The sequence below is a fragment of the Chionomys nivalis genome, chromosome 15 (assembly GCF_950005125.1).
Source record: "Chionomys nivalis chromosome 15, mChiNiv1.1, whole genome shotgun sequence".
NCBI lineage: Eukaryota > Metazoa > Chordata > Mammalia > Rodentia > Cricetidae > Chionomys > Chionomys nivalis.
Window position 1 is genome coordinate 32,873,414 of NC_080100.1, and position 17,199 is coordinate 32,890,612.

The 17,199-nt window shown below is 40.3% G+C and overlaps 1 protein-coding gene across 4 annotated transcripts in view; it reads right to left on the bottom strand.

Annotated features, from left to right (window-relative positions):
- The window catches only part of Arl15 (ADP ribosylation factor like GTPase 15), a 353,796-nt gene that overhangs the window by 172,006 nt on the left and 164,591 nt on the right, over positions 1-17,199 (bottom strand). For all 4 annotated transcript variants that reach the window (XR_009058382.1, XM_057790206.1, XM_057790207.1 and 1 more), the window contains one exon: positions 9,438-9,646. Coding sequence is in view for 3 of the 4 variants with exons in the window: in XM_057790206.1 (XP_057646189.1) it covers positions 9,438-9,646 (209 nt within the window). In the remaining variant the exon portion in view is untranslated. The remainder of the gene's footprint in view (positions 1-9,437; positions 9,647-17,199) is intronic.

A 17,199-nucleotide genomic window follows, 5' to 3' on the forward strand; every position in this document is an offset into this window, starting at 1 on the left:
ATTGACTTTCTAGTAAAGAAGGTAATTGCCTTTATTCTTAGAAAGCATGGTATCAAAACGTAGCAGAGACCATGATGGATTCAGTTAGAAGAAAACCATACATGTCCTTCAAAATGAGATGCTATTTTCCATCAGACCTCATAGAACCTCACACTAGTACTGAAAGCATGCACATGTACTTTATCATTCTCTGAAACTACTAAATCAATTTCCTTAACATATAAGTATTTGTGTTTGTTATATGAATGTCTTTATAAAGACCCTATGGCTCAGATACAGATTTCTACAGAAAGGAACATTATGAAAGAAAGAAAAAAGGAAGCAATTGTAGATTCCAGTATATGAACTTGCACAGCAAGAACACACTCTCTAAACTGTACCCAGTCTATTATTGGTGACATTGCAGGCACGGAGTGCAGAGTTTTGGTCCAAGCAGGTGTAACTCCTAGGTAAAGAACTAAGGTGGCCAGGGAAAGCATCCCTCCAAGTCACAGAGCCCTAGCCATCTCAGAAGTGGAAAGCAAGTAATTTTTTTTTTATTTCATGCTTTTGTTATTAGAGGTAAAAGGCCACACACATGATGTTCGTATTTGAGCAAACACAGCAGAGGGTTTTCAGTCATGGCCAGAAGTGGACTGCTTTCTTACCTGATTTTTCCATGCTGTAGTGAAGGAAGCCAGCCTCATTATAACTTTGCCGGCTCCCCAGACTTTTTGCGGTCTGGCTTTGCCGTGATTACTGGTCAAAACCTTTAATTACAGTATATAGTTTGTGCAGCTGCCTGGAAATTGGTCTCGGGGTCAGTGGCTCTTCCCGTTCCCCTCTTTCCATTCTTTTGAAGCAATATTGCTGAACGGAAGGCATTGTTCCAGCTTTCTGGTGTGCTCTGTCTGCTGCACAATATGAATAGCCTTGCAATCACTCCAGCAATTGGTTCTTCAACTGCCTTTAGGTTGTCAATTGTAATTCAGTGGCTCCAGCCACCTTTTCTTTCATTCTCTTGGGGTCTTTTATTACTTAATTTGCAATAATATTAAAGAATGTCTTCTTCAGACATGTCACTAATGCCTTATTGATTATGAAGCTAGGTGTATATTTGACTTTTCTGCGTGTGCCTGCTAACATGTTTCACTATTTTTTTTCCCCTGGACTTCTGATGCATCTCTGCAGTTATCTCATCAGGAAGTTATCGTGTAAAGAATTGGTCTGAATTCTGAATGTTTTCACTAAAGAATCTAATGAATTTCCCTTGAGATATTTTTACTGAGATTAACTTACGTACTTATAGCTAGAGCAAGTTTTGCAATTTCCCAAAGACACGCTCAGTTTTTAATAATAAGGACTAGTGAAGTTTCCATAATTCATTTGCATGCTTCATGCTCTATTTTTTAAATAAAAAATTATAATTTTGAGCTCTCATCAACTTAGTTAAGAGACATGATCTGCGAAGAGAAATTAATCATGAACATTCCAGACTCTTGAAAAAAATCTAGATAATGATTTCAGAAGTTATATAAGGAAAGAAACTATTAAAAATAACTCCCAGGTTACCAAATCTAAAGGAAGTATTTTAAATTGGGAGGAGGGGGAAGAAAGAACAAAAACATCTTGATCTAATGAATGAAAAAAAAATCTTTACTGTATTAAGTCTCAAATCCTCAGCCCTGGACCAAATCCAGCATATTAACCTCTCTCATTAGGCTCCGCCATTCCAGAGAAACTGAGGGCATCTTTTAAACAGACACTATGTAATAATAATAATGATAATAATTATCATAATGATAATAACTAACGCTTATTGTGCTTTTTATCTTCAAAGCAACTTACTGACATTAACTATGTGTCTATCTTCAAATTAATTTAACTCGACAAATGTTTTATTAACTTTGTTAGCTAAGGACTGTGACTGAGTTTTCTTTTGAAAGTGAAATAAATAAATAAACAGACAAATACTGAGTGCTCCCTCTAAATGGTATTGTAAATTTATGCCCCCCAAATAATTTACTGTCTCCAATAAATAATAACGAAATATTGGATTTTACAGAATACAAAATTAAAATATGGTAGAAGGGTAACATATCTTTACAATTGCTTAAATCCATATTGCTTTGAAAAGACAAGAAGCAAATACTATTTAATAAAATAGTTCTCTAATTTCAATAGCTATGATTCTTTGTTATAAAATATAAATATATAAAAAAATAATTTTTAAAAGTCCTAAGTTTCACCCATGGAAGAAATGATTTTTATTAAAGACTAAACTTACTTTTGTTAAATTGTATTGATTAGTTTAAAACCATTTCAACTATATTCCCTCAGAATTTCATATGTGCTGCTCTTCACATGAGAAATATAAACAGAAAAAAGTGTCCAACGCTAGTAAATGAAACAAGTTCACTATGGTTAAAATAGCCAATTACTTTAAAAATGAATTAAAAGATTATTATTTGGTCAGAAGACATGCTGCTTTCCACAAGGATTTTGGAAAGAAAATAGTAAACGGGAACACTATTAAACAGTTCTCTAAATGACAAACACAAATGAAAGTACATAAAAACCGATCATTTGCAAATACAGTAATTAACAGCATAAAGCTCTAAAAACCTTAACAAGGCCAGAGAGCTGAGGAGCTACTGCCTAGATGGTGCTCAGCAAACTCAAATCGCAGGTCTGGAGTCCAGGAAAAAGCCCATGTTTTTGTATTCCTCTAGATGGGAATGAATGAGATGAACTAAATAAAGACAGATCCCAGCAGTCTGGATAAAGCAGGATCTGGAACACAGACACAAACAAGCCATAATCTCTGTGCTTCAAGGGACTTACAAATTTCAGGAGTTGGCAGCAAAATTAAGATACAAGTCATTTTAATACGATCTGAATAAGTCTAGCGTGCTAGCAGACATCAGGAGCGCACACCTAATGTGGCCATGACCACTGAGGAAGATGTTCTGGTGTGATGTCATCTTGGGGGAAATTTTCCTGGGAAAACAGGAATACTGAGAGGTAGCTTGAGCAGGAGAAAAGAAAGGGAAATCCAGTTACAAGGCGCAGAGCATCTAAGATCTGCGGAGTGTCACTCTGTTCCAGAGAAGTTAGAAAACGGTACCACGTGTACCAAGGACCCCATGGAGAACAGGGACGAGTTGGTTCTGTCTGGTGTGCAGAAAGGAGTTGGGTCGGAGCGGGACAGCTGAAGGCAGACTGCGGCACGAAGATAGGAAGCTGACGGGAACCACTGAGCTATGGGGGGAGTCTCTGCACAGACTAAGGGAGAACAAGACACAGGAGTGTCTGGACACGGGCAGCAATAAATAGTCTTTACAGAGCTTCCCGGGGTTTCCAGCTTCACAAGAGGTGCAGATTTGTCAGCACTGAAGAAAGGGAAAAAACGAAGAGGAGATAGTTCTTTTGAGCGTGCGCTGTCATATTTTGAACTATTTCTTTCCTCCCACATCCAAATAATTTCCTGGGTAAAAATGTCCCTTTCTGAAGTAACTGAGTGGTGAGTAAGTGGGAATTATTAGTTTGCAGTAGACATGGGACACTCTCATTGCCTAGTGGATCACGGGTAACAAGGAAGAATGGTGACAGCAAGCTGGATAGATGCACAACCAAGAAATTCACTTCTCTCCTCAAGGACTGCACACAGAAACTTGAATGGCTGTATGACACGTACACCGTACTTTCAGTACTCTCAGCTCAAAAGCTGCTCTTTAAAAATGTACTTTTTATGATGATATTTTTTTCAACTAATGAAGAGATTGCTAACTCAGCTTTTCTTACAGGTCAAGAAACATTTTTAAGAAATAACTGAGTCATTCGCTGGAGAACGGACTCCTAAACCCTGTCATTACCTCCCCAAATTTAATTGTAACAGTGTGGAGTACATCTGTAAGGAACGAACAAAATTATCTCTATCTCTTATATCATTTTAGAATAAGTGTATGTCCCATAGGGGAGTTTACAAACTGCTCACACCATAGGTATGTGCGCTGCTGTATGGGGAATCAAATCAGTATTCGAAAACGCTGCCAAGCGGCAGGTCAACATGGAGAACTCTTCAAAATTTAAGTATAGCACACTTCCCAATGGAAACACATTTTCCTCCATACACAGAAAGTGACATTCAGTCAAACTAGGCGCTTTATGCAATTCTAACATTTTCTAATAAAGATCTCTCATGATGGAAACTCTAAGACAATCCTTGTTCCTTCATAGACCTAGCCTATAGTTGAGCAATAACAAGACAAAATGAAAGATGCAAACTAGAGGTGTGTTATCGTTATTATATTATCATTATTATTATTAATTATTATCTTGGTTTTCGTTTTGCTTTGTTTTGTTTTTTCAAGACAGAGTTTCTCAGTGTAGCTTTGGAGCCTGTCCTGGAACTCGCTCTGTAGACCAGGCTGGTCTTGAACTCACAGACAGAGCTCCGCCTCCTCTGCCTCCCGAGTGCTGGGATTACAGGATGCGCCACCACCGCCCGGCTGTGAGGCATGGCTTGGTGACACATATGAAAGGGAAGGGAAAAAGCATGCAATGTGAAGACTTTCTAGAAACCAGAGTTCCAATTAAGGGTGACGGTTAAGTACCATAAAAAACACACGTATCCTTCCAAAGCAAAAAGACTAAAGATTAAGTACGTAGTTCAGAAAGTTTGAACGGCTATATCCCCAAGAAGCATGGTCTAAGGAAGCTGGAGTCTGCAAATGTGCTCATAAAGATGCCTCTCACATTTCTACTCTATGTATTTCCAATAAAACACTGAGTCCCATGCACACTGCATTAAAATCAGTAGACACTATAATCACAAATTATAATCACAAATTTTAAATGTAATCTTGACACTCTAATTTAGACCCTGGATTTTTCCAAGCTATAATCAATGAAGTATGAAACTAATCAAGTCACTCAACCTTGTAATTCTGCTTCAAAAATCTGGTTCATGTATTCATATTTTATAATTAATTATTGTAATAATAAAAAATATTCAAAATACATTTTAATTTCAGAAGCATTTCTGAAAAAGTTAGGAACTTTTGGATCAAGGAGACCTGTAAAGATCAAATCAAATGAAACAGCTAAAAATTAGGGCTGTTTCGTTCATGTTAACCAAATGTGTCATTTTATATGGCCTGGTAAAACCAATAAAATGAAAATAAGATTTTTAAAAAGCCAGGAAGTAAAAGAATGACAGTCAGCAACTGTGTAGAGAGAAAATAGGATTACATTTATTGGGTATTATATCAACTTAACTTCCCATAAAAAAAAAAACAAAAAAACAAAACTCCTGATCTACTTAGTAACTTCAGAACTGAAGTATGCTCTCCAAAGGGAGTTGTAAAACAAATTAGATACAATTACAATTCAATACAAATAAAAAGCCAAACCATTTACTCTTAAGAGGTCTCATTTTATAGCTCACCATTTAAACTAGACCAGATTTTCTCCTAATCGATCAAGTGGGCCACTTGGCATAAGCTTAGGTTCTGTAGTATGTTTTCCACAGAGAAAAAGAGATGATATGAACATCCTGGAAAACTGCAGCAACCACATCTCCCTAGAGCGAATGCAATAAACATCTGCTATAAGGATTGCCTGGCCTTTCCAACAGCATATAGGGTGTTCTTTCACCCATACTTTCCCAGGATGTTTGTTTTGTTTTGCTTTGTTAAAAGACAATGCATGTGTCTACTACTAATTCTCAAGATAGAAAACCTCAAAATTCTGGTGAGCTGAACAAATCAAGACCAGGTATATTACAGAAAGGGAAGATAGGCTGCCTACAAGATCCCACCTGCTTCTCAAAGGGCAATGAGATAGCTGGGCACGTTGCCCGCTTGTGGGTTATGGAGTAATTTTAACCATTGTCTTCCTTTCTTAATTCTGTATTCCATACAGACAGCAACATGCACAGCATGAGATGGGGCTCAAATATTTAACTTCCTGATGATCTCTATCTCGTTGGAGTCCTGGCGACCAGTCACCTTTCTCCTGAGTCTCGCTGGCTTCCATTCACTGTTGAGTTAACAAACAAGTGAATTCTTAAATTTTACTTGAGTGACAGGACAAATCCTGGCACATTTCCCCCAGAAAACATGAAATATAATAATTTTCGGGAAAAGAGGATTCACCAAGCCTAAGTGTACACACTTTTTCTTGACTGTGTCGCATTGTTAGTGTGTCCTATTAAACGAAAGCATCTCCACTGATTTTTGAGCAGAATTTCTCCCTTAAAAGTCACAGATACTTTGCGGGGTAAAACACCATCTTTTTAATGCTCCAAAGCCTTACCAGCTCATACACAAACCCGCAGGCACAGACAAACAAAACACTGGTGAAGCTGTATAAGACATGGACATATGGTATCTTAACGAAAGGGAAGAATAGCAAAGAGATGACCATGTCTGAAGATATTTCTAAATACATGCCTAAAATATATTTCAAGTAACATGGGACTCTGTTTGCTTTTTAATCTCCTACCCAGGCCTGCTGTTCCCAACCAGTCTGAGGGCATTGTTTATACAACACAGAGGATTCGGTTTCACAATTCCATTTTTATGCTAACAATAAGGTACTGATTTAATTCTGAAAACATTCCTGAGACTATTTCAACCAGGTATTATATAAACACACCATAGAGAGTAGCCTCTTTGCCATCAAGAGAAAGATGGGATTTTCCCACGTTTTCTTTTCTCAGCTGAACCGAAGCCAGGGTGAGCAAGCACTTCACTGTGCTTCTACAAAGCTCAACGTCTTTATAGGAATCCACCCCCCACCCCAATCCTCCCAAATGCTCTGCTAACATGTACCTATAGGGTGTATGTTGATACAACCACAGGGAAAGTGCTTTACTTTTAGGACTTTTAGTACCTTCAAACTGGTATTAACTAAATTCTATTTACAAGCAAAACATTCTAGGAAAATCAATTTAAAGTTGATATAAGTGGGAGGGAAAATGAAGTTCTCATGCATTCTAGTATATGTACAAGTTGGAGATTATTTTTAAAAATATCTATGAATATTCAATATCTATAGACATCAGTTGGTGAATCAAAAGTGAATATTTGTGCTTTTTCTTTACGGCGAAATAGCTAGTTAACACACACAAGGAATACTCAGAAGCAATTAATTGCGAGAAGCTTCTTTTACTCAATGTTTCTCCTACAGAGGGTTACCATGGGTCATATGTTAAGTTTATATAATTTATCTGCTGGGGTTGGAGAAATGGCTCAGTGGTTAAGAGCATGTACTACTCTAGAAGATGCAAGTTCAGTTCCCAGGACCTGATGCCTGTAGCCTCCAAGGGCATCTGCACCCACATTCACAAACCCATAATTGAAAATAATAAAAATAAATCTTTTTTTTTTTTTTTTTTTTTTTTTTTTGATTTTCGAGACAGGGTTTCTCCGTAGCTTTTGGTTCCTGTCCTGGAGCTAGCTCTTGTAGACCAGGCTGGCCTCGAACTCACAGAGATCCGCCTGCCTCTGCCTCCTGAGTGCTGGGATTAAAGGCGTGCGCCACCACCACCCGGCTATAAAAATAAATCTTAAAAAAACATGTTTGTCTTGGTTATCTGATGTCTAAAAAAAAGTTTACTTTTTCCCAAAAGAAAGCAATTCTGTCAGCTCCATCTGACCTACATCTGAGTCAAGGTTAGGTTGGTCCTTGCATCTACCACTACATCATACTGACATATCATACACACCTTTTACACACACATAACTATGTTGTCTATCTGTACTATATAATAACAGTCTCTATATCATCTACGAGAATGATGATATACTCTGAGTAAAGCACCTCACAGCATAAACAGATGTAGCTCTATGACAAGCCGGCACTGCATTCTAGAACATTCCCTTCTACAGACTTCAAAGCCTCATGGCAAGAAGCTAACACATGGAACAGGTCCAGGAGGCACCACAATCGCAGTGCAGGACATCTCACAGTGACAACCAAATGGCTATGTATCTTTTATCTTTTCTTTCTTTCCTTCCTTCTGTCTGTCTGTCCATCTGTCCTTCCTCCCTCCCTTCCTTCCTTTCTTTCTTTTTTTTTTTTTTTTGTTTTTTGTTTTGTTTTGTTTTGAGACAGAGTTTCTCTGTGTATCTCTGGCTGTCCTGGAACTCATTCTATAAACCAGGCTGGCCTTGAACTCAGAGATCCACCTGCCTCTGCCTCCAGAGTGCTGAGATTAAAGGCATGCGCCACCACTATCAGGCTGCTATTTTCTTTTTTTTATATATATTTATTTATTTTTATGTATATAATATTCTTTCTGCATGTATGCCTGAAGGCCAGAAGAGGGCACCAGACCTCATTACAGATGGTTGTGAGCCATCATGTGGTTGCTGGGAATTGAACTCAGGACCTCTGGAAGAGCAGGCAATGCTCTTAACCACTGAGCCATCTCTCCAGCCCCTGCTATTTTCTTTAATTACTATCAAATATATTTTCCAAACTCTATAAAGTGGAAAGGCGGCAAATCTTGAATGCTGACGGAGACAACTACAGATAGCTCTGAGGGCTGAGTAGCAATCACGGCCTCAGTGGTTCTTGGTTTTGTTTTTAAACAAATGAGAACTATCTCTACACAGGCACTCTGCCACTTAATACTGCAAAGTTAGAAATAATTACCCAAATTAATCCTATGCACTTACAACAATTTATTGAGAAGCCAGACGCAAGCTATTGGCCACAGGTCCATACTATATGTGAGGGAAGGCTGGAACTGAATCCTGCTACGCTCTTGGCTCCTTATCTACTTTTTCAGACTGTAGGGCAACAGCACTCCTATTAATAATTTTAATCCTAAACCACTCGAGCTGTTACAATTTTCTGAGGGAGAGGAGAAAAGACATCCTGCAGAATCTGGGGCAAATACATCAGGAGGTTTGAGTCCACTGTCTCTGAGTTATTATCTATTTACATATTATTTCAGTGCTAGAAATCAGAAACTTGGCTCATAGTGGCACTGTTTACCCAGAATAGTCTTGTACTTTCAAACAACAGAAACAACCTAAGAAAGGCAATTAGGTGAGGAAAGAATAGAGCCATATTAAAATATATTTGGTGGTATGAAACTGTGTGGAAAAATGGACAGTGTGTCCCTCTGAAAGGTGGTGGAGAGGGATTAAATTAAAATGCTGTGAACTAGGCCTTTACCTCTTCAAAATAAAAGAGAAAATACACAGGAAAGTCTTCCAGTTAAAAAAAGAATTTGTGTTTTACAAGCAAGATCAGGAATATAAATATATGTCATCAGAACGATAACCGGTATTCCGCTACCCATGCTAAGGATGGGGGAAATGAGCATGTCCCACACATTCATGGTTATATGTCTTCCTAGATCCCAACATGGCAGCATTCGTACAATAAACAAGCAAACCAACCAAGCAGACGGAAGAATAACACAAATGAGACATGCGTACCTCTTGCACTGAGCGTGCTGCGGGCTTGTCTTGATGATTGGCCAATATTAAAAAGGGCAAAGTGCATAGCTGTGGGTGCTGAAGAGCGGAATGCAGTTCATTTCTAGCCGTTTCTAAATCGTCCTCTGAGGAGGCACTGTCTAAGACGAATATTACTCCTTGAGATCCTTGGTAGTAGCGGCTCCAGTATTTCCGGATATTATCAGCTCCTGTCAAAACAAAATCGGAATCTATTTTAAATAGTTCTCATCAACTTATGAGTGCCCCAAGTAGCAATTCCTACTGGAAACCAATGCGTCTTTTCAAACATGAGTGCTAAAGTCTGTGGTACAGAACAGTCCAGGAATATAAGAATTACACACCACATAGGTAAGGGTGTTATAACCACTGGGCAGACACAGTCATGAAGCAGAAGAGACGTTTAAATTGTTCTTCATGCTTTTCTATCAAAATAAATAAGAGACGACTAGGATAATGCTTCTTTTATTAAAATCAAAAGAATGTTTTTAGACTCTGTATCAGTCCTAATGAGCTACACTGTCCACAGAGTGACATCCAGACCCAAGAGAGCAATGTGACCATTTACCACAGTACCTTAAGATCCCACTTCTGTTAAGTTTGGTGGTGGTTTTTTAATAGAATAATGCTATGCTTGGTTTTATTCCCTAATGATGGAAACTTAAGCTTTTAAGTTTATGTTGATGCTATTTGGAGCTGGGGCCTATGGAGGTGATCAGGGTTAGAGAAACAAGAGTGAGAGCCCCGTGACGATGGCGTTACGACAGGAAGAATGGACAGTCACACTTTCACGCTTAGTCTCTCTGACCATTGATGTCTGCTGCTACATCAAGACAGAGTGCGACCCTCACCAGATGCGGAGCTTCAACCTGGGACTTCCCTGCCGCCGGGCCTGCAGTAAATTTTTTTCGTTAGAAATTGCCCAGTCTGTATTTTGTTGTAGCAACAGAAACTGGACTGAGACACAGAGCTGAGTGGCCTTGTTTAACTTCACATAGAGAGTTATTAGCATAATAACATTTTATGTCAAAATACTGAAATTTGCGAACCACTAAAATCTTGGCCTTTCATGTATGTGTAAATCCACTTGGGTTTACTACTTATGAGGAGAAAGAAAAGGTAACTGAGCGCACTATTGGTGTCGATGGGACATGGTGCTTAGACGAGAGGTTTGAGAAGGCCAAACCTTGGTATTTCTAACTGAACTGTGTTAGTAGCCAGTATGCCCAGGAAGGGCACAGGCATCTCCCACTACACGGTAAGTCCTTTTATTTCTTTGTTTTGCGAAAGCAAGGGGCTCTCTGTGCATATCTGCAGTGAACAGAAGAAATGCAGTTGGTTATATAACAAGCCATTAGCTAAGCAATTTACTGATTTGCAGTGTATGATCCAGTCCTAACCAGTTGATAACTATGTTTTCGTTATGCATTGAACATTTAGCTTCCATGTGTGACATACTGTGTTAAATGTAAGGGACCAACAGTGCAGGCTAGAGTTGGGGTACAAAAGCCACTTATGTATATTTCTTCCCAACGCTGTGTTCGATGATTTTATATTAGCAGCTTCTGCCAGGGTGGGGGCATCCTGGCCGTGGAAGATGGCCTGGCCTCTGCTTTCCCTGGCGAGCCAACACATTGCTGAGTAAAACTGAGCAGCTGCTATTTTCCAGAAAATGGGAGATTGAAAGGTTCTAATAACAGTTTGTTCAAGTACTGGCTCCAAGGCGCTCACCTAGAGCAAGGCAAAGAAATTAAAAAATTAATACATGCGAGAAGATGGCTAACTTACTATACTCTCGCACCATGCTGAGTGTTGAGACTAGATCAGACGATTCTCACAACAGCGAAGGGACGGATGTATAACTGACTTAGGTTCTGAAACTAATTTTCTGATCCTAAAACAGGATAAGCCACCACTAGAACACAGTGAAATACAAAGGGACATAAAAGCATCAAGGGCATCCAATGAGAAATGGTTAAATAAGCAAATGGGAGGGATATGAACAAAGCTGATACACATTAGAAAGACTGAATCAAGAAAACAAAAAATCAAGAACAAGGAAATTTAAACCCTAGATTATGTGAGGTGTGAAATTCGTTGCTGAAGCGATGGTGAACCAATAAAACAACAGAACAACAGAGATCAGCCACATCTAAGGTGAGGTTTCCTAAAAGCACAGCCTGAAATGGCCCTTCTAGCACCTATGATCATAGAAAGAATGCTTCCGAGAGAAGTCAGAGGCAAAACATGTCAACTGGATGGGGGAAGAATCTTGGTGAAGATCTGACTTCAGCTATCGCACCCCAGCTTAATCCTCCAAGGAGCTCTTAGAGTCTGGATGGAATCACATAAAGATGTCGAGTCCAGAGGCCAGGATATCTCTGCACAGTTATTGGCTCTGAGCCACCCCTGGGTACCTGGAGGGGGTTGGGACCAGATCTCAGAATTATATCTGGCTGGGGAGGTTACTGTCAGCCAAGAGTGGTCCTCTGGAGAAGGGTACAGGTGTGCGTCATTAGCAGCCAATCCCACAGCAGCTGCGAGATGGATGCACTGGCCCAGCAAAGGAGATCTGCGTATGATACCAACAGCATCTGTTACAAGCTAAATCCAGACACTATCCATATGCTAGAAACCCATCCATAAGTCTGGGAGACAAAAGTGACAGCAGTGTTATCCAGCGATGACTATTCAGAAATAACAAAATACTGCGTGTGTGCACCCAAACCACTACAAATTTTACTAACATGAAAATGTGAGATACACAATTGCCATGTAATAATACATGCGATTTGTTCTACTGTTAATTCTACAAGGCCAATGAGAATGTAGAGAATGCTTTCATTGATTTTTGTAATATAGATAACCAATGGTTGCAATTGATCAATAATTAGTCCTGTTATGGTTACTGATGGTCTAAGTGTTTTATGGGGATTAATTCACTCATTGAAGACAACTTGATAAGGTAGATAACACTTTTTAAAATTTAAGACTTATTTATTTTTATGTGTATGGTTGTTCTCTCTGTGTACTGTGTGCGTATGGTGCCTGCAGAGGCCAGAAAAGGGCATCAGGTCTCCTAAAACTAGCATTACAGAAGGTGGCTAGCCACCAAGTGGGTACTGGAAACAGAACTGAGGTCCTCTACAAGAACAACTAGTGTTCTTAACTGCTAAGGCATCTATCTAGCTCCAGAAATCAGTACCACTATCAATTTCAATTTATCAATACAAACACCATGACAAAAAAGTATTGTGTGGATTTATTCAACACCATACATTCAAAACACATTAGGTCTAAATGCGATTGAGATAGGGTGATCACTGAGCACAAATGATGGAAGAGGTGGTGCCTAACACACACACACACACACACACAAAGTATATACTACTTTAGAAGCACTACTTCTAAAACATTTCCCAGCCAATTGACCCAATCAATACTTTTAAAGTGTCTTGTCCATACAAGACAATGAAGGAAGGTCTAAAGAGACATTTAATAATCCTTTAACAGAAACATGAAGTATAATGCCTATAAATCTACCAGAAGGAACAAATATAGCCACCTGCTGCATAATATCCAGGGCACCAAGCATAATGAAGAAAACAGTGGACACATATTTCAGAAACTCATCTAGTGGAAACTCGGGGGATACAATGGAAACCCAACTCAGGCAGTCATTGCCTCAAAAAGAAATCATACTTTTATTTGTCATATTAAAAAATACGCAGGCTTGAAACAGGTGAAACAAAATGACAAGAGCTCAATCAGTAGTACTGGTGAATAAAAAATGCAAAGGAAGATCAAGTGTTCTTTATATGACATAATATATGAATATTTTATTCTTTTTTTTTTTTTTTTGGTTTTTCGAGACAGGGTTTCTCTGTAGCTTTGGTGCCTCTCCCGGAACTAGCTCTTGTAGACCAGGCTGGTCTCGAACTCACAGAGATCCGCCTGCCTCTGCCTCCTGAGTGCTGGGATTAAAGGCGTGCGCCACCACCACCCGGCTTGAATATTTTATTCTTAATAGTGAAAAGACTTCTTAATTTCTTACAACAAAATCCCCCTGCAACCCTAGGGTCTTTGAATATCTTCACAAACACAGAGTTTGGAATTCTAAACTGCAGTATATACAACTGTCAAAGTCAGCAGCAGCCTAGCCCAGAGTGGGGCCAAGGAAACCAGTAAAGAGGTGATGGGTGGTACAGTGAAGAAATGGCTGTGCCATCAACCAAACTGCCAGGCACTTTGAGGATGGAGACTAATTGGGAAGGTCAAAGACACCTGTGTGATGACCACTTTCCACCCACGAAGGACTTACCATCTCACATAGCCCGAAGCCACTCTTACTCCACAGATTAAAGTATGTTCTCTAGCCTTAAATCACAATTTTTACATAAAACAGCTAGGTACCAAACTCAAACAAGGTATATATACATTTACATTTAATCTAAAGCCAAGGAGGAGTTTTAACAGTAGAAGGGTTGTGAAGCCGGGGGTTGCCCATACCACTGAAGGCCCAATACTGACTTGTTAGAAGTTGTAATGATAGGCTGGGGAGATGGCTCAGGGGATAAAGTGCTTGCTGTGCCAACATGAAGACCTGAGTCCAGATGCCCAGAACCCACATAATGCCAGACATCCTCCCATGGAGAGATGGGAGGCAGAGACAGGAAAATCCATAAGAAGATCCCCATTTGACCATGAGGGCACGTTATGTCTGTCATTTCCCTCTGTTCTTGTTAAGGTCTCTTAAATGTGACTTTCCTGGTAAGCTGTTAGAATGAGCTTTTAGATTCTTCTGGGTTCCTTACAACTTAAAAGGAAAATAGTAATACCTGCCTGCATATGTGTGTGTGTGTGTGCGCGCGCGCGCGTGTGTGTGTGTGTTTCTGCTAGCTAGTTTTAAATCAACTAGACATATGCTTGAGTTGTTTTGAAGGGAGAATCTCTTCCAAATGCCCCCACTAGATTGGCCTGTGACAAGCCAATGTATATTTCCTTGATTGATGATTGAGATGAGAGGGTCCAACAGATTGTAAGGACAGGTGGTCCTTGGTATTCTAAGAAAGCTAACTGAACAAGCCAGAAATCTGCACTCCTCCGATTCCTCTGCATCAGCTCCTGCTTCTAGGTACCTGCCCTGCTTGAGTTTCTGCCATGATTTCCCTCAGTGACAGACTATGACATAGAGCTGTGAGCTGAAACAGACCCTTTCCTCTCCAAGTTGGTCATGGTGTTTTATTATAGCAATAGAAAGCCTAGCACAGTGATGTATGTTTGTGAACATGCTCTGTGAGTACAGGCAGCTGCATACCAGACTGGAGGTCAGAGGATGGTCTCAATGTCAGTGCTCCCATCCATCTTCTCTGAAATAGGATCTCTTGTTCATCGTTGTGTATAGACTCACATCAATCTCACCCTTTTTGGCCATTTAGCCTATTCTCACTGAATGCGTGCAGTAACTGGGACAAAACACAAGAATTCTGCTCCAAGTTCAGCTAACGGTGTGATGGCCAGTTTTATGTCAAGTTGACGCAAGTTATAGCCATCGAGGAGGGAACCTCGAATGAGAAAAGGCCTCCATTAACATTGGGCTGCAGGAAAGTCTGTACAGCATTTTCTAAAACTAGTGATTGTTGGAGGGTGTCCCAGACCAGTGTGGGTGATGGCATCCCTATACTGGTGGTTCCGGGTTCTATAGAAAGCAGGCTGTGCAAGTCATGAGAGAAAGCCAGTAAGTAGTTTGGCATCTGCATCAGTTCCTGCCTCCAGGTTCCTGCCCTGTTTGAGTTCTGCTCCTGACTGCTTTGCTGATGAACTGTAAGGTGGTAGTAGAAGACAAACCAACCCTTTCTTCCCCAAGTTGCTTTGATCCTGGTGTTTCATTACAGCAAATAGTAACCCTACCTAGGAAAAACAGATAACAGATTTAGGATAATTTTTTTCTGACTGTAAAAATATTGTTTTTCCCTTTGCTACATGGAGACTGCCTGCCAGAGAGGGAGAGTAGCTCCAGGGCTATGGGAATGAATGAAATGTGCAATGTGAATGGGCACGGATGTTTAAGAAACAATCCCAGAGATTGTAATGGAGAGAATGCTAGGAGAACGGTATCACCGAATGAGGAGGGAGGAACTTCAAAGATATAAGATGGGAGGCAAGGGGGATGGGTGTAGAAATACTGAATCACAGTGACAATGGGCACGTCACATGACATCAACAAACACAAGCTAACAGCACATGTGAAGATAGGACATACGTGGCACTGTTGGCCAGCAGAGTAACAATAGCTACACATCCCCAAGAAATATGACCTAGGAGGATCGTGTCTAGGTTAAAGGCCTTGTCTATTATTCATGTCTTGTTAGCAAGTCTGTTAGACACCTACCCATACCTGGGCTTCCTCCAGGCTCAATCTGCTAAGCCTTAGCATTCACAAACCTTGAAGATTCAACAAATACCCTAGCAAGTATTGGACATATAGCTAACTACACAGCCTAAAAAAGATGAACTATTAAATGTACATGAAAATGTTAATCAAATGAAACCAAAGGCTAGAAGAGCTAAAGGAAACATGTAAACTAACAGCTTCTGCTCCTACCTTCTTTGTCTTCCTCACCCCCCCCCCCCCCGCCTTTGGTTTTTTGAGACAGGATTTCTCTGTGTAGCCCTGGCCATTCTGTAACTCTCTGTAGACCAGGCTGGCCTTGAACTCACAGAGATCTGCCTGTCTCTGACTCCTGATTGCTGGGATCAAAGGCATGTGCCACCACACCCAGTTAAGTTTCTGCTTTCTATTTGGACTCCCCAGTACAAAAAGTCGAGAGATAAATATAAGAGACACAAGAACCAGAGTGGGATAAGTATTTCAAGGCAAAATACAACTGGCAGAGGGAAGACCACCAAGCCAGGAAGCTCTGATGGTGAGTGTTTATCCTGCTGAAGCTCTCGGAGTCAGCACAGAATCGGCACAGTGGTGAAGGACATAGGCCATATCTACCTGGCTGACCACCCCTGAGGAGGGCACATGTTTAGTTTCCAGTGCTATCGGCCTGCCCAACATACCGTGGCAATGCAGGCTGTAGCAGTAAGAGAAAAGACCCCAGGCAAAGAATCTAGATGTAGTTAGTTTGATAAATGGGGTTATGGACAGACACCAACAGGGTTGCCTTCAGTTATGCAAAGAATAATACAGAGGCATCAGTTCTGGCCATATGACCAACTGTTGGTGCAGCAGCAGACCAGACAAAAAAAGATAAATCACATGGAAGTAAAAACCAAGACTTGGTTTTCATAACACCTACATACTTAGGACAAGAGATGCCTAATATGCTTGCTAACAGTAAGTGGCAGCTCTCATAGTCTAGCTGCAGAGTCTGTTTCAGGAGGCCCAGAAGCCCAAAACCATGCTCATGGCTAGACTGGGAGACTGTATGCTGTTTTCACAGTGTAGAAGCTTTAACTTTCCCTGCAAAGCTGATATAAGTAAAGCTGCCTGCGGGGGAGAACACGAGCAGCAGTCGTTCCTCACACACCCCTGACGGGCACACTCTTCCAGAGAGAAGGAAAAGAGTCAGTTCAGTCTCTAAGAGTATCAGAATCAGGAAGTAAAAATTGTCAGTCTTCTTAAATTAAACCAAAGGCATCTTTTAAAGCATTCCAGATAACTTAACGAGTAGCACGTAGCAAGAATGCTCGGGCCATACTGATGCAGACAACTGTTTCTGGGATAAACTGTGCA